This window comes from Sebastes fasciatus, chromosome 2 (genome assembly GCF_043250625.1).
Source record: "Sebastes fasciatus isolate fSebFas1 chromosome 2, fSebFas1.pri, whole genome shotgun sequence".
NCBI lineage: Eukaryota > Metazoa > Chordata > Actinopteri > Perciformes > Sebastidae > Sebastes > Sebastes fasciatus.
In genome coordinates this window covers 8,600,894-8,626,120 of record NC_133796.1, presented here as the reverse complement: position 1 = coordinate 8,626,120, position 25,227 = coordinate 8,600,894, and the positions used below count along the sequence as shown (strand labels likewise).

The 25,227-nt window shown below is 42.5% G+C and overlaps 1 protein-coding gene across 2 annotated transcripts in view; it reads left to right on the top strand.

The window, feature by feature from the left end:
* adamts18 (ADAM metallopeptidase with thrombospondin type 1 motif, 18) overlaps positions 1-25,227 on the top strand; it is a 67,115-nt gene that overhangs the window by 10,335 nt on the left and 31,553 nt on the right. Inside the window, exons 4-12 of one of the 2 annotated variants that reach the window (XM_074660716.1) lie at positions 5,601-5,884; positions 6,910-7,124; positions 8,248-8,331; positions 8,448-8,607; positions 10,815-10,920; positions 12,442-12,579; positions 12,672-12,825; positions 15,034-15,129; positions 17,309-17,457. In XM_074660716.1, coding sequence (XP_074516817.1) covers positions 5,824-5,884; positions 6,910-7,124; positions 8,248-8,331; positions 8,448-8,607; positions 10,815-10,920; positions 12,442-12,579; positions 12,672-12,825; positions 15,034-15,129; positions 17,309-17,457 — 1,163 coding nt within the window. In that variant the 5' untranslated portion in view covers positions 5,601-5,823. The remainder of the gene's footprint in view (positions 1-5,600; positions 5,885-6,909; positions 7,125-8,247; positions 8,332-8,447; positions 8,608-10,814; positions 10,921-12,441; positions 12,580-12,671; positions 12,826-15,033; positions 15,130-17,308; positions 17,458-25,227) is intronic. The other variant, XM_074660706.1, reaches the window with a different exon arrangement.

Here is a 25,227-nt window from a genome sequence, read left to right as displayed (position 1 = left end):
CAAAGTGTGTTTTCACTTCATGAAAGTTAATTATTACATTTTGGTCGCCTAAAAATGTCTTACTCAGCGTTTGGTTGTGCTTAGCTCGACCCTCTCGTGTCACTTCTGGTTGCAAAAAATCAGAGATGGTGGACGAAACAAGGAATAATTTTCATAACAGAAAAACATTGTTTTCCTTTTTCCATCAAGTGATTCTTTTTGCTTCCGTTATAACCTACAGTTCATTTAGCTCCTCTGGGTGTAAGGGTGTGACAGATACAGATAGCAGACTTCCCATCTCTGTAGCCTCCACCTCTCCAGCCCCAGGTGCTATTGATGGAAATTGGAAAGGTTTCTATCTCACAAACGACAGCAGTACTTTAACTTAATTTAAATGACACTTTCACATCATTTGCATCACAGCAGCACTGTATTTCTAAGTCAGTAAAAGTGTCACTGTAACCCAGTTAAAGTGCAATTAACAGCACTTAGACGGAGGACATTTCCATTTGTATGGGCTGGTGTGGGAGTAGTCCTCCTGTTCCCTACTGTGTCTACACAGGATGGCGAGTGGGACCGTGCCCAAAGGCTCCAAATGACAGAAGACTCATCCGACACAATCAGTTTCTCTCTTTGTGCATGCCCACCTCTGCTTTGTTCCCTAGACACACTCAGCGGGTGTCAGTAGGTTGTTCAAAGACAATTAGTGAGCCCAAAGAAGGACTGCAAGACCCGGGGCTATTGACACATTGTGATCCTAATCAGTCGTACATGATGAGGGCTATATAGACATACTATAACTAATGGGGAGGTTGCAAACGGCCCTGCTGCAGTTCACCAATCCTGTTGTATGTCTTTGGACGCTATACTGTGCGCTGTGAAATACAGTCATTTGAAGTTAAAGGAGGAGAAATTTGACCGATGCAATGACAGGCCATAACCCTGTCATTGCCGCTTGGCTCTACTGTGCCATCTCCTTCTGATCCAAAAGATCCAAAATTACCTTCTTCTCTACCCAGCTCTTACCCCATTTTAAAGACACATAATTCACTCACGCAAACTGTAATTACTCAAGATTGTGATTCTATTGAATAAGTTTGATGCCTGAGGGGCCTCTCTGCTCCTGTATGATTTTCCCTCCCCTCACCACACACGTGATCCTCTGCTGAGCTGGAGTGCAGATGTGCTTTAGAGCTCGGTAATCACCAGCTTGGGGCTTCTCGCCGCTCGGCACCGGTCTTTAACAGCATGTAAGCACTTACTCATTTGCCTTATAATATCATGGTAGGAAACCTTAAAAGAGAGTGCAGTTTATACAGAGACAAGCTAAAGATGCCGCCTCCCCTGACATATACCGTTATGCTGCCAAAGAGAGAGAGAGAGAGAGGGAGCTGTTGGTTAGTGCGGCTTGGATTGGCTTTACTCGAGGAGAGGGAAAAGTCCTGAGGGAGTTTTTCTCATGTAGAAAATAGTACCATCATCGCTGATTGGAGGTGACCCGGCTCAACCTGTAATCAGACTGTGTGAATCTGTGTGTGAGAGTCAGAGAAATGTGTGAGTCTGCATGTAAACGTGGGAGGAAAGTAAAGTAGTGTTTAGCAAGGAGTGTTCATCCCTTTAATCTTGCCAAGTGTTAATGTACGGAGATAACTAGAGGTCTGCTGTATCAACGCTGCAGCTGGCCTTCCTCTGGTTGTCTGCGGAGGACGCCTGTAAATGCTGTGAAACTCTATACAGTTCATCTATCTTTTTCATCGCACATCATTAAATGTGTAGGCTAGCACCTGAGCTCTGTGTTTGACACAGGGAATAATGTTGTACATGTGCTATTTGCAAGATGCTCTCGGTATTCTAAAACATGCATGTGAAAAGATCACTTTAAAGGGGCGAGATTGGCTCTCAACATGGCGACGACTCAGCCAGTGGCTCGTAGCTAACTGTGCTAACAGGCCTAAACTTGAAAACAATGGCAACCGTGGCTGACAGAGCTAACAGTGTTTACCTGACGGGGAACCAGAGGGCGGGTGCTACTCTTCTGCGGTGGCGCAGTCGGTCAGGATGGTGTTATTAGCTGTAACCACCGAATGAGAGCAGTGCAGAGTGTTGTGATCTAGCCAGTGGGGCACGCTCACATGCACGAACATGCACTAAAAGCATGCGTGCCTGGCAAGCTCTGATTACAACACACACAGAGGGAGAGTGACTTCATTGTCTGCTCAGGTAGACATTACTCCTCTGTATCTTAACATAGGCAATAGTTGTTTGGTGTTATATTGATGCTGTGGATATTGTAGAGAGAACCTTTAAAGGTTGAAATTTGAGTGAAGTTTGGGGTTTGGAGGCAGGTACCTGTCATGTTGCATTAGTTGTTCTGTCTTTGGTATTGACTAAAACATATTATCACATAGTATATGCTGTGCAAAGAAAATGTAATCCACACACACTGCACCATTATTACCATCCCTGCAGATGGAATAAATTTCCTGTCATTATCCTTACAGACACTTCCATCTGCTAACTGCTGGAAAAGAAAGTGGAGAGCTGGCAGATGTGGTGATACAGCAAAAGAGAAAGAGAGAGAGAGGGATTTAATGGATGTGAGTTGTAAGTTAATGAAGTGTCTTCAGCCAGTTGGACCTTTCATGGTGTTATTGTTGGACTGCAGTGGTTGCCAGGCAGGTTGGGTGTTTGTCACTAATTACACCACATTTGTATGATGGCAAATTAGATGATATGCAAAAAGACAATACAAGATAATCTCATATTACGGTTTAAAAATTGTATTTTCACGTTATCTTAATAAGATCAGTGTAATGTTCTAGCGTTAGTTGAGGGGTAGAGAAACTTATGAAATTAGCTCCTATTGTTGCGCGATGATTACACTGATATTGTTTGACAGAAGGAGCTGTCAAAAAAATCAAATAATTAAAAGCGTTTCCTCTTTAAAGGAGGAATATTTGATGAGGTGTATGTTTTTACAGGTCAGGTCTGTTGTTAATGCCAGACAGAGAGACAGATGAAAAGATGGGCAAATACGAGGCGACAGCAGTGTGTGCTGATGGGAGACGCCTCCTTTGACCTCCTCAAGCTCTGTTTTGAATTCCAATCTATTTTGGGAAGCTGGAAGTCATTTTTTGCCAACGACCTTCTCTTTCTTAATTCAGGTCTTTGATTTGATATATTTTATTCATGGCCCGGGGGGACATTTTCTTCCAACCTTGCGGGTTGAGCCTTTCAGTGCGATGCCGCGGGAGCAGGTAGCTGTGAAGTATCTAGCTCAAGGCTGTTTTGGCAGGTATTGATGTGTTGGGGTTCAAACCATTGACACTGCAGAACAAAACTTCCAACCACTGGACCATGTGGACCTTACATGTTGTCAAAATAATGAAGTTTGACAGTTAACTTCCTGTAAAACTTCCCATCGCACCATGGAAGATTGATGGATGGAAGAGATGATTTATGAACAGATGAAAGATGTTCTGGCAGCTGGACGGTTAGAGGGATGGTTGGATGGATGGATGGATGGAGATATGGATGGATGGATGGATGAAGGATAGAAGGATAGATGGTTGGTTAGAGGGAGGGATGGGGTTGATGATGGCAGCCTGCCATGTATCCAGGCACTGTTTTGACAACAAGAGCCTCGCCATGGCTTCCCCTTTTGTCTTGCCTCTGTTTATTTTGCCACCTGCTACTCTGGGGGGAATGGGGTCAGCTCAACAGGAGCAGGGTCCTGTCACACACACACACACACACCCACACTGACATGCACACACATGTACACACACTTCAGTAGGTTGCTGGGGAAGTAGATGACACACATGCACATACACAAAAAGGTCAGAGGTCTTTGGGTCAATGGGTGTATGTGTATGTTTTTGATAAAAGTCAGTGAGCGTGTGCTGTTATGGGTGTATGTATGTGCGTGTGTGTGTGTGTGTCTGACTTATTGCACAGCTATTTTGTGTGCGTTCGGCGGGTCGTGGAGTGAATTAGGTAGAATTCCGTGGTCAGACGGAATGTTTAAGGTTCAGTAGCTCAGTCTCCCAGTTTAGAGGGCAGCTAAGGCTACTCCACTAAAACACAGACCCAAAACACTGAGCCAGTAGACAATTTAATAGTGAGCTGGATGTGTTCATTTGCTTTATACTTCTTCTGTGGGTAAAGCATGTAAACAAAGGCAGGATCCATCCACATTTTGCCCCTTTTTGCAGCAGTGAAGTGATATCACTAGTATGTAGCCATATGTGTTTAATAAATGAAGTAGTGGAGGAGAATTTTTTTTTTCATTTTGATAATTTAGATAAACATTTCCAGGAGCAAAAGATTTACTATAAAAAAAACATCTAAACCAATCCAATTACAAAAATATACCCTGATCAACTTTTCAAAATTAAATGTAATAATGAAAAAGAAGAATTACACAATAAACTTTATTTTGAAAAACAAAGCCAGGAACACAATGTTGTACTATATATGAAAATGTCAACAACAAGTACTGCAATACATCAGACCGGCACATACGGGTACTTTGCAAAAAGTCGAGGCTGCGCCCCCCCTTTTGGGGGAAAGAAAACCAAGCATCATTTAGCCATTTACCACACTGACAGTGAATATTCACGTATCGTATGTGCCTCTAATCTCAGTGTGAAAGCCTGGATTAACCTACTACACAACAGCTATTTGTCATTATCATTATCAGCCATAAAGCCCCTCTATTATATCTTTTTTAGGATATGGCAGGGGAACAAAGCGGAGATCAGCGTTTTTTTATTTATTGTTGGTGCAACCAACTACACAGCAACTCTTCGGCATAGCGTTATAACTATAACCGATTTGTTTAAAGTAGAAGTTTGGAGACATGTTGCAACGCTGTTACCGTCTATGAGGGACACGGGATTGTTTGTGGTCATGCGAGCCTACTCTGGATGACGTATTGCCGGTCTTTTGTATGTCGTAATCCAGGTAAGTAAAGCCCTTACCTGGATTTAAAGGTGCTTTATACGATATCCAGAGCATTAATATAGCATCAAACAACTATTTGTTATGCAAAGATATAGAGGAGTAATGTCTACCTGAGCAGAGTATGAAGTCACTCTCCCTCTTTGTGTGTTGTAATCCGAGTTTTTCCTTGCTTTGTTGCTTTGTCCGACCGTCGACTCCGTTGCGGAAACATAGCACCCACCTTCAGGTTCCCCCCCAGGTTAACAATGTTAGCTCTGTCAGCACTGTTTGCCATTGTTTTCACTGTTAGCACAGTTAGCTACGACCTGCTGGCTCAGCTGACGCCATGTGGAGGCAATAGAAATGTTCAACTAAAAACAAAGCTCAGATCTCCATGAAAATAATGATTTCACGCTATTCTGTCTTCCAACTAAATAAGACATCTCCTCCCCTCAACAGCTGTATGCTCTCGCACTGTGCACATCTGCCTAATGTTAGGATAGAGTTAGGTGGTAAGTGTAGGGGGGGAATGATTGTTGGCTTCATTCAACAGCTGCCTCAGCTATACAGTTCACCACTGCTGTCATGAACACTATAGAAAGATTTGTGTGGGGTTTTGTGATTAATCTGTGATTTTCACTCATTATCCATGTCTTTTGTGTGTGTGTGTCTTCCAGTCAGGTTTGATCCGTGTGTCTCAGGAGGAGTATCTGATTGCCCCGCTGCCACAACATCTGGCTGAACAACACAACTACAGCGCCCCCGATGGTCACCACCCGCATGTAGTGTACAAACGCTCAGCGGAACACATTGTCCACAGAGGATCTAGCAGCCCATCCAACACCAGTTCCTCCACACCTGACAACCCGTACCTTCACCCTCAACATCATCATCATCACCATGACTACCAGCATGGAAAGCTACAGAGGCAACACTTCTGCGGACGCCGCAAGCAATGTATGTAAGGGAACCTTATATTCCTTACTTTTTTATTATTATTTATCTTCATACAAGTTGTACAAATCTTTTTTTAACAATTTATTTTGGCGGTATACAGAAGTTCTACGGAAGTGCACACCATGATTTTAACATTTTTGCATGGTGTCCCATACATCTGTGGTTTACAGACTCACACATGGTAAACACGCATGCAACTGCAACATGCATAATTCAGATAATTATTGTTAACTGTTAGTATGCAACATTACTATTGTGATTTTACTTTAAAACTGCATTGAAGAGAACTGAAGAGATGTCCCTGAGGTGCTGGTAGCTTCATGTTCCTTTGTTATTGTGAATTTATGATGTAATCTATCAAAGCAACAATGTAATAATAAAGATAATAATCATATATTATAGGACAGACTCAAGGGATAGGATGCAATTATGTACTGTACGATCACCATGCATTCTAACACAGTATTATGATATACAGTATACAGTGCAGTGTAGGATCCTACTGGTAGACATTGAAACCAAAGGCAATAATCCTGTGGACATGTACCATTAGACAGTATTCTGTAACATAAAGCAATGTCACAGCATTATTGCACTATTATCACCACTTCATAACATGAAAGTGTTAATTTGATATTTCATACAGCAGTTAACCCTAAACTACTGCAGTCTCTAGATATGTCCACATTCATTATGAAGATTTATGTCTGTTTAATGTTTTTAGTGTATTATGTCCATTGTAATAGGGTTACATCAGCCTGAGCCTACTCAGCTCACAGGCTAGTTATCTTCCCTTCTAGTGGTGAGAGGTAGGAAGCAGCGTGGGGAGTGAATTTCCTGTCCTTTCAACACCAGAGCCTGTACTCTTATCACCCGGCACGAGCCAGGAAAAAGACAGTTCATTCGTTTGACCCTCACTGCCAAGTTCTCTCTCTCTCTCTCTCTTTGTCTTTATCCCTCTCCCTCATGCTCCCTCATGCACCCTCTGTCTCTCTCCTCCCTTCCGTCCTTCCCTTTTTGCCCTCCTAGACGCTCCCAAGCCTCCCGCTGAGGACAGTTTCATCATGCCTGACGAGTTTGCGATACCTGAGGCAGATGGGCCAGGAAGGGCGAAGAGATCGCCCATTAACTCCAACAGGGTGGGAGGTCTGAATGTGGAGACCCTGGTGGTGGCAGACAGGAAGATGCTGGAGAAGCACGGCAGGGAGAACGTCACCACCTACGTCCTCACCGTCATGAATATGGTGAGGGTGGTGGGAGAAGGAAAGGAGGAGGTGGCATATAACATAAAGATGTGATGGCCCGAAGACGCATGGAAAATCTTTTGCTTTGCTCTGGTTCTCCCAGGTCTTGTTCATTTATCTAACATGGGAGATTCAACAGAGCAGTACGACCTGCAATGCAAGGGTCATGTGACTGAGGAGGGCTGGCACTAACACTAGCGACAAACACTAATCTGCTAGCATGTTTACTGCTATTTTTCCAGCCCGTGTACTTCATCAGCAAGAATACAGAACTTGGAATTTTGAAATTTGAAAGGATCCTCAAAGCGATGTACGTAACTTTTAAAAGAAGAAATAGCACGTTCATTGTCTTACAAATGAAAAGTTGAATTCACAAGCATTAAAATGCACCCTTACTGCATTTAATACATTTAGGGGTTTTGCTGCTATTGCTTTAACTGGTCTGGTATGACCTGTAGCTTATACTGGCTAATGTCAGAAAAAAAGTGAACTAACTTTACATAAATATTATTGTATAACACACATTACTGAGTCAGCTTGCTGACATTGTAACCACTCTCTACTTGTGCGACTGTTAGCTACGTTTAGCCTTTGACATATTCTAATTGCTACTTGTTGCCAAAGTGGCCGCTTGTCAGCAAAACCTACATAGGCTAGCTTTAAATGTGGTTTAATAATTTGATTTACTAGAATTTACATCTAATGAATATTCCTCATGGATATAATGTCAAATTTTGCAGGGAGGTTTGCATGCTACAAGTCTGTTTCAATTTGAAAATTGCATTGTTCAAATCACAATTTGTGAGAACTAAATTTAAGGTGAAAGAACGAAGAAACACGGTAGAGCAGCGAGCTTTACTGTAATTTTCCCCTTTGCTGTACAAAGTGTTGTTAACTTTACAAGAACAGTTGTGTTATTCACTTCTTCACTCTTAACCATTGTCTACAGTACATGTAGACGCACTAGTAAGGCTGCTGAAAAGTAGCCTTCTGATGTTTTTGTTCTGTCAATAAAAATTGTTTTCTCTCAATAAGAGGAGAGCATAACACAATCAGAAAACCATGAATGTTAAATTTGACATGTGGGATATTACTACTTAATCTTTTTCCTCCTCTTTTGCAGGTTTCCAGTCTTTTCAAAGACGGCACCATTGGGTCGGACATCAACATTGTGGTGGTTAGCTTGTTACTACTGGAAGAGGACCCGGTGAGTGGATTCAGACTACAACTCCGAAAAAAATGTGTTGTTTTCCACCGGGCACCGGTGATTGATTGATTCACTCTTGCTCGGTCTCATCTCTATTTCTCTCCTTTCATGTCCAGCTGGGCTTGACCATCAATCACCACGCTGACCAGTCACTCAACAGTTTCTGTCAGTGGCAGTCAGGTCTGGTGGGGAAAGGTGGTAAACGGCATGACCACGCTGTTCTCCTCACCGGACTGGACATCTGTTCCTGGAAGAATGAGCCCTGTGACACCCTGGGTAAGACGGCTAACTTTAACAAGCCGAACATCCTGTTTTTTTTTTAGCCAAGTGGGAAGCAGCAGTTGACTGTATGGAGTAAAACAACCGAGTTCTGTGAGACGTGGGAGCAGTCTTCCGTGGTGACAACTTGGAATCTTTTGCATGACATAAATGGTGTAATTGTGGGCATGTAGACAGGCGTAGAGATGATACTGTGGGTGTAGACATTATTACAAGGAAGTTTGACGGGTGCAAGCAGGAGAGATTGTAAATGAAGAATGACACTCATTTGTCACTGTGACTAAAAGCTGCATTTTATTGGAGCATTTAAATGCTGTCGTAAACGCAAGCATGTGTGACTTTTTGGCATTTTGCCTTTCTTGGGTACTTGGGTAGTGACAGTGTAGATGCAGACAGGAAACATGAGATACTTCTACTTAATCTTCATGAAACCATTTTTTTATTGACGTGACTTGGATGTAATGTTTCTAAATGTCTTCTTAATGTGTTGAGTCTCAACTGCCAGAGTTTTCAGACATAAAATACACACTGGTTTCTCCTCATCTCCCACCGCATTCAATGTGAAGCCAAGAGCGATATAGGCTTTGAATGTCTCTTGTCCAATTTTATGATGTTATCACACACAAAAAATGGGGGAAATATGATTTTGCGGTAATATAAATGTAATTTATGGTGCTGTTAGATTGCAGCTAGACAGCCCCGTTGATACAGGTGAGTGCAGGAAAGTAAAGAGTTTTTGACCGCAGTGAAAACGTTGTTTTTGAAAGGCTAAACGGCAACAAATATGGATTGAAGCAGAATATTTTGTTAGATAAAAACATGTTTTTTGACTTTTGGACAGAGGACTGAGGCAATTACAGAGACATACTAAGTGCCTTGCTCTTGGTCTGAAGGTAATGTTTCTTTAAGTTATTAATTATAATAAATGTCAACGTTATGAACGAAGCTTCGAACTATTTGGTGCAGCCGAACTTCATCATATTTGCTTTTGATTACAGTCAGTTGAGCACGATATCTTGTTCGTCTCCGAAGCATCGGCTATTTTTCTTTTTGTCCCTGTCAAATATCTGTCCATTCTGTAAACCTACAGACTATATGTCTAAATGAACACCATTGCTACCATGGATGTATAAAGAGACAATTTGTTCACTGTTCCGCCGTGAAACTGATTCCAGCGTAAGTACATTAATTCAGCATCACATTTTCCCCCCGGTCACGCGCACCCCATCTGTCATGCCTCCTGCGCCCCACTAGGGGGGCGCGCCACACACTTTGAGAACCCCTGCTTTAAGGGAAAAGAGCTCATTAAAAAGTATCCTGCCACGGTAGTCTGTCAAATCTGTGTGCAAAACAACAAAATGTGTAAAACACCTCTGTCTGGATAAGCCAGGTGAAACATATTCAACAAAGTAACAAATGTTGACCAGGAATCATGCTTCACCACGGCTGACGTGACCAGCGTTGCACTTTCGGATGAGCTTATGTTCAGTTTACGCATAAATCTTAATGCTTGTAGGAACAAAAGGCAGCTGGAACAACATCAACGCAGCCAGCTAAGCTTGACTAATACCATAATCATATTGCTTTCACACCACTAATTGTTAGTAATCTCAAAGCAGCACTTTATCTCATTAGCTGCATGAGGTAAAAAAGGTGAAAGGTGACTGACAATAAGGATTATTTATTAACTGTATGTAACTGCCAGTGTTGTTGAAGTTGAACATCTGGCTCTTTAAGGCATAGGTTCATTCATCAACCATATATTGATGTATCTACTGTACTCGGTCTTATATTTTTGGGTCCATTGGGAGAAAGTGTTGCCAGAAAAGACAGTGAGAAAAAACAGTGACCACTGAATATTTTCATCAACTTGTCAGTTACAATAAATCACACATCTAGGATCACTTATCTTTTTTCCTAATGCTGTCACGTCCACTATCATCAGTAGTCCTCCTCTAAACTGATTGGCTATCAAAGTCTAGGAATAAACTTAAGTTAAGAAGTGAAATAAGAAATATGAATATAAGAAATAATACAGGCTTAGTTACACCACAGAAAAAACCCCAAAAGGATTTATGGCACAGATGTGAGGTTTGATTTTGGTTGGATGAGGTTTGATGCAGTCAGTATATTATAGTTAATAACCAAATATCCCTACATACTCCTTACACTTTATCTCTCTCACTCTTACTGTCTCCGTGCAGGTTTTGCCCCCATCAGTGGAATGTGCAGCAAGTACAGGAGTTGTACCATCAATGAGGATACAGGACTGGGCTTGGCGTTCACCATCGCTCACGAGTCTGGACACAAGTATGTTTAACAAAAACTGCATCGCGGGAGGTTAAAGAGGACTTATGATGTTTTTGTGCTTTTTTCCCTTTCCTTTAATGTGTTAGAAAGTTTTTTGTGCTGGTCTGCAAAGTTACAAAGCCCAAAGTCCACGCCAAAGGGAGTTACCCTTCCCCACAGAAACACTGCTCCTGAACTGCCTGAAACGCCTCGTTTGAAGTCCCGCCTTTTCTTCCGTAACGTGGTGATGTCACCAAGTAACATGTTTGCATAATACCTGCCTTGCGCCAAGTTTGGCACGCCGTCAAACAAAGTTAGTCGGAGTCCGAAGAGTTTGGTTCGTTTGACCAATCACAACAGAGTTAGCCAACTGACCAATCAGAGCAGACTGGGGTTTTCAGCCGGGACAGAGGGTGAAATGAGGTGCTGCAGCACAGCCGGTATGAGAAAAGTATAGCGTTTTTTGAACATTAAAGCATGTAAAAATGTTCTAGTAGAAACCCAAAATACAAGTATGCACCTCAAAATGAGCTTAATAGGTTCTCTTTAATAACTCACACAGTTTCTGGACACCACATCAGACCAACACTGACTTAAACGGATGAAACTATGTCAGACTTCAGTGTCATTTTAGAGCGGCACATTATTCCAGTCATTATATTGGCTCTGTGCTGTGAGTGGATGTAATGAATCTATATTAAATGACTTCATTTAATTTAAATGTGGTCTGATTTAAAGAAACAAATACACTCTGAAATAAGAGCATTACGTTAGAGCACTACCTCATCCACTCCCATGACACTTTATGAGAGAATAATGGAAAGTGCCTCAGGCCACATGGCTCTTGTGTTTGTGTTTTTACGTTTCCATTGAGATAGGAGGCTGTTTAGTTTTGATATTTTTTAGATTTCATCTTGCGGTAAAACTCTTCTGTCTGTCTGGCATGCTCTCAACACAAACAAGGTGTTGTTTATACTTCACCCAGGTGATAATATGTCAGAATGTCTATAGACCACAATATCCTAATGAATATAGACAGTTATATAGATGGCATGCCCAGAAACATGTTGACTCAAGGCCTAAAACTGTTAATCACTGACAAATTAACAAAGAAGTAATTACTAAACATATGTCGCAGTGATGAATAAATAAGTCAGCAAGCATGTAGGATTTTCTGATGAATCCATGCAACAAGCTATATTTTAATTTTATTATATAGTGTAACATGAAAAGGCGGGTAAACGATGACATGACGCTTTTTACACTTCTATGGAGGGCTGGGCGATATGGAGAAAATTCGAGTTGTGACTATATTTATGAAACAAAACAACACAGAAGCTCCATATTTCGAACCAGGATGGCAAACTTTATTACTCGTTTCAAGCTTGACAAAGGCAGCGCAGACCAGATCCCCTCTTTCTGTTCTTTCACAATAAAGGCCTTAGACATATAATATTCGCAGGCAAGTATTTTGCATTTCCGTGTTCCTGGTTTGTAAAGGCCTTTATGTGCTTTAAACTTTCTTTTCTTTTTTTTCTCTAGTTTTGGGATGATCCATGATGGAGAGGGGAACCCTTGTCGCAAGACAGAAGGCAACATAATGTCTCCCACTCTGGCTGGAAACAACGGGGTCTTCTTCTGGTCCACCTGCAGTCGACAGTACCTCAGCCGCTTCCTTGGGTAGGCCTCAACAACTCGTAAAAGTGCACAAACACTGTCAAATTTGCCAGTCCAGTTCCTGACCGACACGGGTGGTTTGCTGTGTTCATCAGAACAGCCCAGGCATCCTGTCTGGTGGACGAGCCCAAGCAGATCGGTCAGTACAAGTACCCTGAGCAGCTTCCCGGTCAGCTGTACGACGCAGACACGCAGTGCAAGTGGCAGTTCGGCTCCAAGGCCAAACTGTGCGGCCTTGATTTTGTCAAGGTGAGATATTCACTTTATGCATTGTTAGCATGGTTTAAAGCTCCTATAATCAAACATTTTTAAAATTTATTACAATGAATGTCATGACTACTTGTTTTCTCTTGACAAACCCACAGAGAATCCTCATCAGACTCTGAAGTTCCCTTAAGCCCTACGGAGCTTTGTAGCATCTTTAAGCTCATTGTTTTGATTTTACTGCCCACAATTTTGCTTTCGTTCACTCTCCCTGTTCTCAACAGTGATGTTTTCAGCTGCAGCAGGCCGTTATTTTCCAGCAAAAATGCTAAAAAAAGCCCACTAAATGCTCCCCCCCAGCACCAAATGGCAGAGACAAAGTCAGCCACTGGTGGTTGGTGAACAAAGCGGAGCATTTAGCAGCTAAAGAGTCAGATATTTCCCTCAGGAGTTTGTTGAAAGTGAATATTGGACTTACATTCACAAATGCTCCCAATTGCCAAAACCTCAAAATGCCAGAATTGTTCCATATCTGCTGTCAAATGGCAATTGTTTGCTAGCAATCAATCATCCATATCAACTTAAAAGGTGATGATATGTTGGACGTTTTCTGCTGCTGTATCCAAAAAATAAGTTATTGCAGGTTTAACCAGGGCGTTCTAGAGAACCTGCAATAACTTATTTTTTGGATAGAACAGCAGAAAACGTCAATCATATCATCACCTTTCAAGAGTCTAGACAGTATCTATTTTAGGTCTCCTTTTTTGAGAAAGCTCTGTCCAAAATGGTAGCATGGTGTACGTACCGACAAATAAACTTTACACCAAAGTAAGAAGAGTAAAGAAGGGAGAAAGGATCATACAACAGAGCATTAAAATAACCCTGTGTTGTGCAGTTATAAAGAACATGAATAGTCCTGGTTTTACATGAACCCCAACATTCCTAACTCAAGCATTATTCACATGTCCCTTTGCCTAAACCAAGACTCACCAGATGAGCCTCCAGTAATGAGATGGAGCACCCAGATCATACAGGAGCTGCAATTGTCTGCTTTACAGCGCTAATGATGCAGTGCTTAATTGGCACTTTATTAATTAGCATGATCTTTGCACAACAACCTCGAACCCCCCACATTTGACCCTCCATTTAAATGCATTCCATAAGTTGAATGGGAATCCCAAACCTCCCACCCCCCCCCTGAAGCCTTGCGGTCTTGGTATAAGCCTTTATGTTGGGTGCATTCAGCGATGTTGATTCACATGTAAATGCCGTTTAAAATACTCCGGGGTATCCTCTCCAGGGCTGTAATTGCTGGGAAATCGACTTTGCCAAATCGTATATATGACGGATTAGCACACATGGCATCGCCTTGGCTATTCATGACTTCTCTAAATCCCGGCTATGTTTCCCTAACAGAAGATCAAATACTACATCTGCATTTCTTAGACCTGTGTGCCAGTCGGTGGGTGGTAAATTAACCTACACGCTGATTAAGAGTGGATTTAGGGGCTGCCTTTCACATTTGTTTTTTTTGTCCCTGATAGGCTCATGTAGAATGGTTTTCAGCATGCCGGTATGGCTGTCAACCACCTGCTCGGTGTCAGAGAATGAGGACAAAGACCCAAACACACACACACACATACACCGGAGCGGTCTCTGCTGATCTTACCCTCCCTCCTTTTCTAGTTTCTCTCCCGTTGCCAGTTTCAGTTGGGCGGGTTGCCAGACTCTGCCGCCTGTCTTTCGACCCCGGCTCTCCCTCTGTGCTCACTCGCTCGCTCTGTCTCTGTATTGTTGGGTCAGATGACACGTACAATTATAGCCCGTTTCATTAAAGAAGTACAGTGATTCGATTTGACACCAAGGCTTTGTGGAGAAGCTTATCCCCGGTGGGGGCTTGTTGACCAGCGTGATGGTGGTCCTGGCAGGAAGCAGGTGCTGTCGGGTCAAGGAGGAGGAGAGGGGAGGAACGCCATGCCAAAAGGCTGTCAGTGTGCGGTGATAAGAAAACCGATGATAAATGGTAAAAAAATCCCCATCATATCTGATAGACATTAGGGCGTCTGTGGCTCAGGGGTTACAGCGGGTCATCAAGGTTGGCGGTTCGATCCCTGCCGCCTCCTGTCTGCATTTTTCAGAGTCTTTGTGCCAGGCACTGAACCCCAAGTTGCTCCACAGGCGCTCTACAGCAGCCTGTTTAAGTTTTTTTTTGAAGAAATCTCATCCTGTGTGTGTGTTTGACTCGTTTGACAGGACATCTGCAAGTCGCTGTGGTGTCATCGCACAGGGCACCGGTGCGAGACCAAGTTCATGCCTGCCGCAGAAGGCACCAGCTGCGGTCCTGACATGGTGAGGATATGTCTTCTTGTTCCTGTAGGCGGATCACAGCAGCCAGCCACTCAGTCCGCTGCCTGACAATTTTACTCACTTTACTAATCTAATTAGTCATAAAGACAGAGACAAATATGTGTCTAACGGTGTCTCATTTGGATGCATAATATGGATATGATTTGCATATGAATGAGCGGAGATGACAAATTCAAGAAGTCAAACAAACAAAACAGACAGACACTGATAATTGGGTGAAAAATGGTCCAAAAATTATACTTTAAGTATAATTATGATTTATTACAATGTGGGTTTTGGGCCATCATTCCTATTGGTAATGATAACACTGTACTTACCAAGGTGATTGCTGATATGTGGGAACGGTGCGATATCACTAAACTGTAGTCCCACATCAGCAGTCAGATGATCAGACAAGTTTTAAAGGAATAGTTTGCAATTTTGGGAAATGCGCTTAGTCACTTACATGCAGAAAGTTAGACGAGAAGATTTGCTGCCTTCAAATGAAACTCTTGAGCTCATGTTTACAACATGGGAAGTCTTGTACACAATATGCTTGCCGTTCAGGTGGTTAAGTCGCGAGAACACCGCTGCTAAGCAACGGCAATATTAATGTTACTGTCGCCGTCTAGAAGCCACAGAGGCTAACAATTTAGCAAGCTGGCAAGTGTGTAAATACAAAGGCATAATGACAGAGGAAAAAGATGAGGCCGTTGGGAATATCAACATTTTCCTCAGACCAATTATACAATTAGATAAATAAGCAAAACAATATACAACTAAAATTACAATATATTAGCTTATTATGCACTGAAAAAATTAACTGCCAAGGCCTCCGCCATTTCTGACAACGTCAGCAAACACGGCACAACTCGTGAACTCTGAGCTTTCAGAAACTTTCCACTTGAGGTTGTGAATATGACATGAGGGGGGCGTTCATATGGACTCTTCTCGTGAACACGGTAAACACGACCCCAACTGATACCACTCTCATCTTCACTGGTTGCCTGGCAACCTCATGATGACGTCAAGATTTCAGGAAGTCAAAAAATAACAAATGGTCCGGCACCCCTGTAAAATACATTGTTTTGTTTTGTTATACTTTGGGTATTATTGAGCTTTAGCGGTGCTGGTAGGTGGATTTTGTTACCTTTTAGACAGAACCAGGGTAGCTGTTTCCCCCTGTTTCCAGTCTTTGTGCTAAGCTAAGCTAACTGGCTGCTGCTGGCGGTAGCTTCATATTTACTGCACACATCTGAGAGTGGTATCACTCATCCTCATCTACCTCTTGGCAAGAAAGAGAATAAGCTTATTTCTCCTAATGCCAAACTATTGTTTTAAACAAATCCCCAGTTAGTCATACTAATGAGCTGATGAGGGCAAACTTTGAATATACCACCAAACTGTCAGCTGAAAACATTCATCACAGTTTACAGAGCAACGTTCTGATTGAATGTTGATTTGATGTGCTTGTCGTAGCTGTGAGTGCAAACACTTTTCCTGTGGAATGACCGATTATTACGGTGGTTTAGATAAATCGGGCTTTGTTTTTGTGATGTCATGGTGTTCCCAGATCCCAGTAATTACTTCAAGTGAGTGAAATGTTATAATAACTGATAGACATAATGGCCGTGAACACAAGAGCCAAGCTGTAGTAAAAAAATCATAATCATTCCCTTAAGCATTCTCACTTTCCTGAGCCAAAGTAAATCCTTGCAACTTAAAAAGAGTAAAGAAGACAGCTTAATTTAGACTACTACTTGATTAAAATTCAATTACTAAAATCAATAAAAACTCAGGTATGTATTCATCCTCGCTGCTCCCACGTGCACATACCTGCAGAAGCATTTTTGCTTCTCTCAGCTGGACGCAGAACAGCCGTACCTCTTCACATATCGAAAGATGATATTTTGAAAGAGAGAGAGGTGGTGATGTGTGTGAGTGCAGGGTTTGGCTTGGATCGGCCCCGGTGTGGTGCGTGTGTGTGTCTGTGTGTGTCTGTGTGTGTTTTGGCTGTAGATAGAAAGTGTGGGTGTCCAGGTGTGGTGCTGGGCATTTGTCCAAACCAGGAAACTCAGGCAAGAAGCCCGGGCCAACGCTCAAGTTCTGATAAGAAAGCTATTTCTGTGCGTCTTTTTCTCTTCATTCATTACCTTCTCTCTCTCTCCTCTCTTTTCTCCAGTGGTGTCGGAGGGGTCAGTGTGTTAAATACGGGGAGCACGGCCCTAGGGCGGTCCACGGCCAGTGGTCGGCCTGGTCTCAGTGGTCCGACTGCTCCAGAACCTGCGGAGGAGGGGTCATGTACAGGGAGCGCTCCTGCACCAGCCCAAGGTATACACACACTCACATAATCTTCTAATTCATCACCTCCTTTTTAATGCTATTAACTAGCCAAAAAGACGACAAAGTGATTCATGTTGTCATGTGGCTGCTTCTACAATGAAAATATTGAGTTTGGGCCAGAAAGCAATTCTTGAAAGCCTCATGTCCCGAAATCCTTCCTTTCTGAACACCTGAAAGCGCCGTCTGCCAGGTAGCTGTCAGCACAGACATGCACACACACATACTCTACATGCACACACACACACACATGCACCTGATAACGGCTCTCATCAGTCAGGCTGACAGTCCAGACAGACAGACTATCTCTCCCCGCGCTCCAGACGAAAAAAAACTCCTAATAGCATGCTCTTTTTCTCTGAAAGCTGCCAAGACGGTCAGCAAACGTCCCCCCGGTGCTGCTCACTCACACAAACATAATTCTACATAATTCTGCAGCGCCAGATCCCACAGTGCACGTCTCTTTGTTAGCAAAGGGCCCTCTGCATGTCATTACAGGCACATGAGAGATCCTCAGTTTTAATGTTGTGTTTCACAACAGACAGTAAAAGAAACCCTTGTTGTTATTCCCCAGAACACTCGAGAGATTTATAAGATATTTTTAAGCCTCTATTTCACTTTCATACAATAGATTACTAGATTTATTACTCTTCTGTCACAATGCTGCGATCAGCTAATTGATTGCCTCGGCCTGCAGTTGGTTACTCAGCCAGCCCCCAGACAACACTGGCCCTTTAAATTAAATACAGGACAAGCAGGAAGTCTGCGATGAGATATTTAGAGAAAGGATTAATTTCCTCATCATTCATGCCTGCCTTTACTGTGTAGCATGTGTAATCCATACACTCACAGAGCATACTGACATTATGTTGTTGTTTGAGCAAGTTTCTGTTGTTGTTAAGGGTTTAAAGTCTTCTCCTTGTAGAACGGGTGTTTACACTAGCAATTTCCTCCGTACTGTAACTCAGGAATAGTCACAACGGGGATGGTGGAACCAATTAACTGTGTTTTTATTTTCGCCTGTGGGAGCCATGGCCAATCAACGAAAAACAATGTCGACGCAAATTCCTAGACAGCATCTCATTTGTGTTTCTAGCCAGCTGTCAAGAGACATTTAAGCACTCGTGATATTTAATATTTAAAAAGTTAGGAGGAATTGATTTCTAGATATAGCCGTTCAGCATATTTCATGCTTTATGAAAACAAATGAAGACATCAACCTGTGACTCTACAACAATTAAAGGAAAACCACATTGCCACATATGCAGAGCTCATATTCATGCATGAGCACGCACATCCACACATACATAATATAAGCAGACTCTCATACCACACTAATGAGGATCATGACTGATGGCGAGTGTCCAAGGCCACTGCACCACCTTGATTGGTGGACAGATCTCAAACTTCATCACAAAGAATCTGCTGTTTTGGTTCGTACTGTTGATGATTGCCATCATTTAAGAATTAGTCATAGCAGGTTAGATCATAGTGGCATGTCACATCCAATCCTACATGTGCGCACGCAGACTTGTGTGTTTCTATGTGTATAAGTGTAGGTGAGATGACAAGGATACCAGGGACACAAATGCTCTCTTAATTACTGCTGCCCCTGTATACTGTCTTTTAGCCAAGCAGAGTCTGATGATAGATGATACCATCATCTTGTCATCTAGCAGCATAGTCATTTACTCAACCGCCATGGTTGTCGATCAAATGCATTAGATCCTTCACTGAGTCACTAGAGGACAAAATAACATGCGCACCTGAACAATGGACTTTTTTTCACAGAGACATTTTCACTTGTGGTATTAGAAAAAGGAACAGGTGTTACTAATAACACTAACGATGGCCTCCGTTCTGTTCAAGTGTTCCAGTGGGAGTGAGCCAGCGTGCCGATACCAGGAACCTGGAATTTACACCTGCTTTTCCTGTTGTGACAAGTCAAAACGTCTTTTGTGAAAACGGCCTATATAATGCTATTTAATAGACAGCCTCGAGAAATTGGAGTTGAATTAAAACAGTCAGTGCTCATGAACCAACTGACATTTCTGCACTGCACTTGAGCTGTCTTCAGCGCTTCCACTTCAATAGCATTTATCTCTAACTCCTCAACTGACATTTCAACTGCTTTCATCTTTTATCTCTACAACTCCCAATTCAACTTCTTTCATTGGTTAAAAATAAACTGACATTTCAACTGCGTTCAACTCTTAAGGCCTTTACACATCGGGGGTGTGACGATTAAATGACACAAAAATGCTAAATACTTGCCTGTGGATATTATATGTCTAGGGCTTTTGATGTGAAAGGTAAGAACGTAAGGGGTAGATCTGGTATGCGCTGCTTTTGTCAAGGTTGAAAGGAGTAATAAAGTTTGCCGTCCTGGTTTGGACTACAGGGCCTCCATGTTGCTGTTGATAGGCGCAACTCAACCCATTCCGCACAACGTGATCGGTAGATGCCTTTATTGGCGGTGCGAAAGCTCAAAAAATCAATCTTGTTCCGAAAAAAAAGTGACACTTTTTCGCGGTGTAATATTCGTGTTCTGTGTGTAAGTACTAATGACAAAAACAACAGTTCGAAAAAATATATTGACGTGCAAATTAAATTCGCAATTCTACAGCTTTCAGCGCTCACGCAGCTGACAGTTTGACTGCTTTCATATTCTTTATCTGAGTTCTTGTGCTTTCAGGACTCTGTTTAATACTACATAGTAGAGTAGAGTACCCTTTCAAGTCTCAGGTCTTCACGTTTGGGGGGAAAAAAAAACAACTTAATCAGCTTTTCCAACTCCCACAACTTCAAGTGTTTATACATTTACTCCAACTGCTTTCAGTGTTTACACTTCAGCTGACACTTTAACTGACATCATCTTTCAGTTTATACACTTGAACTTGCCCTAATTTCTTTCAGGACTTCGACTTCAACTGACCCTTCCCGGTCAATTTGTCACCTGAAGTTTCAACTCCTTTCAGTGTATTTATCTTCATTTGAATCTTCCAATTTAACATTTATATTGAAACTTGAAATTCTTTCAGTACTTCCATTTTAACTGCCATTTCAACTTCTTTCAGCAATTGTATACTGACTTATGCTTCAACTATGATTTCAACTGTTTCAGTATTTCAGCTATTTCAAAACGCAGTCTTTTTAGCTGCGAGCACATACACATTTTCTTGAGAAAGAACAGTATTTTCTAGTTTTACGTGTCTTTGTTTTCTTTTCTAGTTTTACTATTATTTTTTTGAAGGTGTCCGTTCAGATATTCAGACACTTCTACTATTGTATATCTTCCTCTTTACTCCACTGGCTTCATCACTGCTTACTTTGCAGCCAGGCAGACACCGCTGTGGCTGTTCCGTCCGTCACAGCCGACTCGTCTCTTAATCCCCGTCAGGGATCAAAGCCCAAAAGGTTTTCAGAGGCAGACCGGCCCTCATATGATACACATTATACACCAGAACTGGCAGACGCAAAAGGGCCACAGAGCCCTTTAAATCAGGTTAGCTGTCAAGTTCATTTATCATTCCTGTGGCACTAAAGAGTGCTTTGTAGCAGCAGCCGCTGAAAAATGGGTTGGTGCTGCTAAACGGCGAGTTTACGGGGTCAGTGGGACAGGGAGGGGATGGAAAGATTGGGAAGGCTAAACATTAATTCCAACAATTCCAAGTCATGATACCATTTTCAAATACATATGATGGACCCACTAGTTGTCAGATCCCTTAGAGACAATACACTCAGTCTGGTGTCTCTTCCCGTCTGGCACAATCCTCAACACACACCTCCACCTAAAGAATTCAGCCACCCAAACACACTCGGATCGTATCCCAACTGCAGCATGTACCCCTGAGTCAAGTTTTCGTCCCTGACTCAGAGTGTGTTTGTCCCCAGTAATCTCTGCGATTATTTTGGCAGGGCCCCTCTGCTCTTAATCTGAGCAGAACAAGAAGGATTAGCCTGAATCTGACTGCTTGTCTCTAATGTCATCTTCACCCCCAAATTGAACTGTCTGGACAGTCTGGGCTCTCCTCCTCAAAGATCACTGACACTTATCAAATAGACTCTCTATAGATTCTTGTCAGACTTGCATTATGTGTAGATATATGCTTATGACATGTATGGGAATTAGGGATGCAACGATTGTGAAATTCTGGGCCGATACTGACACCAATGTTTAAAATAAGAATTTGGCTGATAGCAGATACCAATATTTTTGCTATTATTTATTCCCCTTTTGTGGTAGTGAAACAAAGACCTCTTCATTATAAGAAAAATAACTATAGAGCTCTTTTAAAGTCATTCAGCATTTCATTACAGAGTCTTTGAATGAGCACAAATTCAATTATACACATTTATTAAACAACCTTTGATATAACCTTCTTTCACATAAAAAATATTCTCATTTTAAATAACTTCTTCAACAGCCTTTATAGCTGCTATAGTCTACAGTTACCTACTCAATGAGAAGAATGTTTCTGTACATAGCCTAACAAAAATATTCGTTTTTTGAAACATAAATTAAATGTAAATGTAAAAGAGATTAGAAACATAAGCAGTGTTTCTCACACATAGACTTTACTTGGGAAGGCCGCCCAAGTATATTTTGCGACCAATTTACAAATTTTTAATTTATATTTTTTTATCTTTCCGAACGAACGACGCCATCTGCAATCGAATAACTAGTGGACTAGTAGTGGCAGAACGCCGTCAGAGAGTGGATGAAGAGCTCCACGGCGGAGCCACAGGGCTACGATGTGGCGGCCCGACATGCTGCTGCACTCTGCTCACCTGGGACTGGATCCCAGCACATACATAACATAACAACGTTCTTGTTGCTGATCTTTCTCGGAAACAGTGTAATACTCCCACACGTGCGCACGGCAACCTCCGCCAGAGTCGTGTCCAGCTAGTGGCTTCTTCTCTGAATCATCAGCTGGTTACTGTTGTCCGAGACCGACTGCAAATAACCAACACAACATTTAGCCGGTGCAAAATTGATGCAAGACAACAGATAAACATCGACAAATAATAAATAAATAATAAGATAAATAATCTTGTTTGCCGATAGGCTGATGGCAGTCAAACAAGGCGAATACCAAAAAGGTGATACCGATGTTCGGTCGATACATCGGTGCATCCCTAATGGGAATCCATATCTCCAATTTGAGACAAAATCTGATAAAATCCCGACATTTGTTCAGAAGTTGACCATACAGATATGACAGCTTCTTGTACATTTTCACCTCTGCTCTGCTACAAAATCTTCACTCAGCAGGAGCAGTCTTAAAAATAAATTTCATTTGATTCTACACAGACTCATCCATTTTATGAGGCCAGCATGTATCTTTCGCTGAGTCTTGTAAAAGAGTTCTATGGGATCAGCCGATTAGAGCCGTCCCATCCAGGAGTTGCTCCGAGACGGAAAATGAATCTTCTCCCCGTCCCTCCCTCCAATTCACTCCTCCGTTCCCCGAAGACCACCTGCCAGATCAAACACAGTCAACCTAATCCTCACCAACAAGCCTGGGAGATTAGGTTCACGATCTTGACCTGGTTTTGTAGGGAGCACATTTTGTCACACAGTCGATTTAAAGGCAGTGGGGGTGTACGATGAGGGGGGCGATAAGGGTGCTTAGACGGAACCTTGTTTGGTGTAAACTCCCGGTAGACTTGTAAAGGGATTCTTGCTTGGCCTGTAGCAGAGCAGCAGGGTCTATGTAGGAAGTTTTGAGAGAGACAGGGAGGGGGAGCAGGTGACTCAAGGAGAAGACGAGACTAGACAGGATGACCTCTGACCTACAAGAGTTCAGTCTCAGCTTCTGTCGCCGGGCAGATTTACCGGGCTCCCGGGGCATTTAAGCATCCTTAAGAATCTTCGTTGGAGTAGGGGTGTAGAGACAGAAGAGGAATGACTGAAACACAAACTGAAAACTTGTCATATCTGGTTTCTGTCTTGTTGTTGAAAGCAGATTTACAGTTGCAATGATACTGGATGATATACGGAGAGGAGAGGAGAGGAGAGGAGCGGAGCGGAGAAGACAAAGAAGAGAAGAGGTTGAGAAAGAAACCAGGAGGGTTATGAAACCCGGGGCCAGACCGTCCATAATCCATGAATAGCATTCAACTTTCTCAAATAAACCGTCCCTCATCTATGCTCGCCTCTGATCAGAAGGCCTTGACTGACGCAGTATACGCTGGAGTTCCCCGCTGTAAGCACATTACCATATGGGCTGCATTTGTCTGCCACTAAGTCCTATTAGGATCAGGCCTACGAAAACCTGGGCCAAACCCCCCCCCCCTCCCTCCTCACCAAGGGAAGCAAGATCGGGCAGATTTACACACATATACACACACCTTGAGGAGCTCCATCACTCTTGGCAGCCAAGTCACTATTTGATTGAGTCCAGGTCTGAATGGCTGAGATGAACGGTTGGAGTTAAATAAAAATGCAGTGAAGCAACATGCAGTGCTTCTGAATGTTGCTGACATTCATTTAATGTAGACTAGGGATGTTAATAATTAACCGTTTAACTGTTAACCAACATTAAGTATTTTAACTGAGACAGAGACAGACACCTATCGTCACGCTGGGTTGACAAGAGTACACCGTCGTCACACACACACACACACGTCTCTCGACTGGACACTCGCTAACGTTACGCCAGGCTAACGGAGTACGCCAGTCAGACAAACAGCTGACAACCTCGCAGCTAAACTAAATGATGTGGTCGAGACTTACTGGGACAATACACGCAGCGACGTGGCTGCTACAGTAACTCTCCCGAACGGGTGAACTGGGAGCTCAGTTGTCTGTTTTGCAGCTGGTGATAAATTATGGATTCAACCTGTTTGTGCATCGGCTTATTGTTGCAGCTGGGCGGCTTGTTAGCAATAAAACAACAGCACCGCTGCATGAAACGCACTAATCTTGTCGGTTAACGGTTAATAATCGGTTAACAAGGGTCGGCTATCGGTTAGAAAAAAAGTTAACATCCCTAATGCAGACATTTTCAATACTGCTGCATTGGTGGAAGAAATCCAAAAGAAATGTGCCTCTAGTTGCTTTCTCCTCCTGGTGTTTACTGTTTTTCAGTTCCTTTTCCAAAGCGTTTCATTACGTTGTAACACTTAGTGAAGTGTTTTTATTGGACATCTTAGATCAGCATGGTTCCCTCAGCCTCTCTGTGTGCGTCTGCGTGTGTGCAGACCACTTTGTTAAATAGCTAAACTCAATTTTCTCTGCTGGTGGTTGTGTTGGAATGCCCGGCATGAATTTCGAAAGCCTGAGAAGTGAGACATGGCATCCCGATGTTTGCTAAATGTCAAGACTCGGCTTGTCTTTTTCTAACAAAGTGGGGATTGCTTTTATCATTTTAATGGCACATAAAACCTCCATTACCTGTTTATGTTCTGTACCAGCTATTCCCGTGGTCCTGTAGTTAAAGAAGTGTTGATTTGGTGTGGCGTGGAAACATCTGACATTTCTTGTGAACGTCTCTTTGACAGTCCTATTTTAAAACAACATGATCTTTAATCCTGCTTAAAAGTGTAATTTACTCTTTGATCAGAGCACTGACAGATAAGATGGTGTCATTTTTATGAATTAAGGCAGCGCATTTCAAATGATAATATCTCGGATTTTATTATGCTCTGAAAGACTTTGTCTCGGCTCATCAGTCACACTGATTGGGAGATTCTGGTGTGTAGAGTTGGTTTGTGAAGCTTTAAAGCTGTCCTGTTTAGTTTCCTAATAGACAG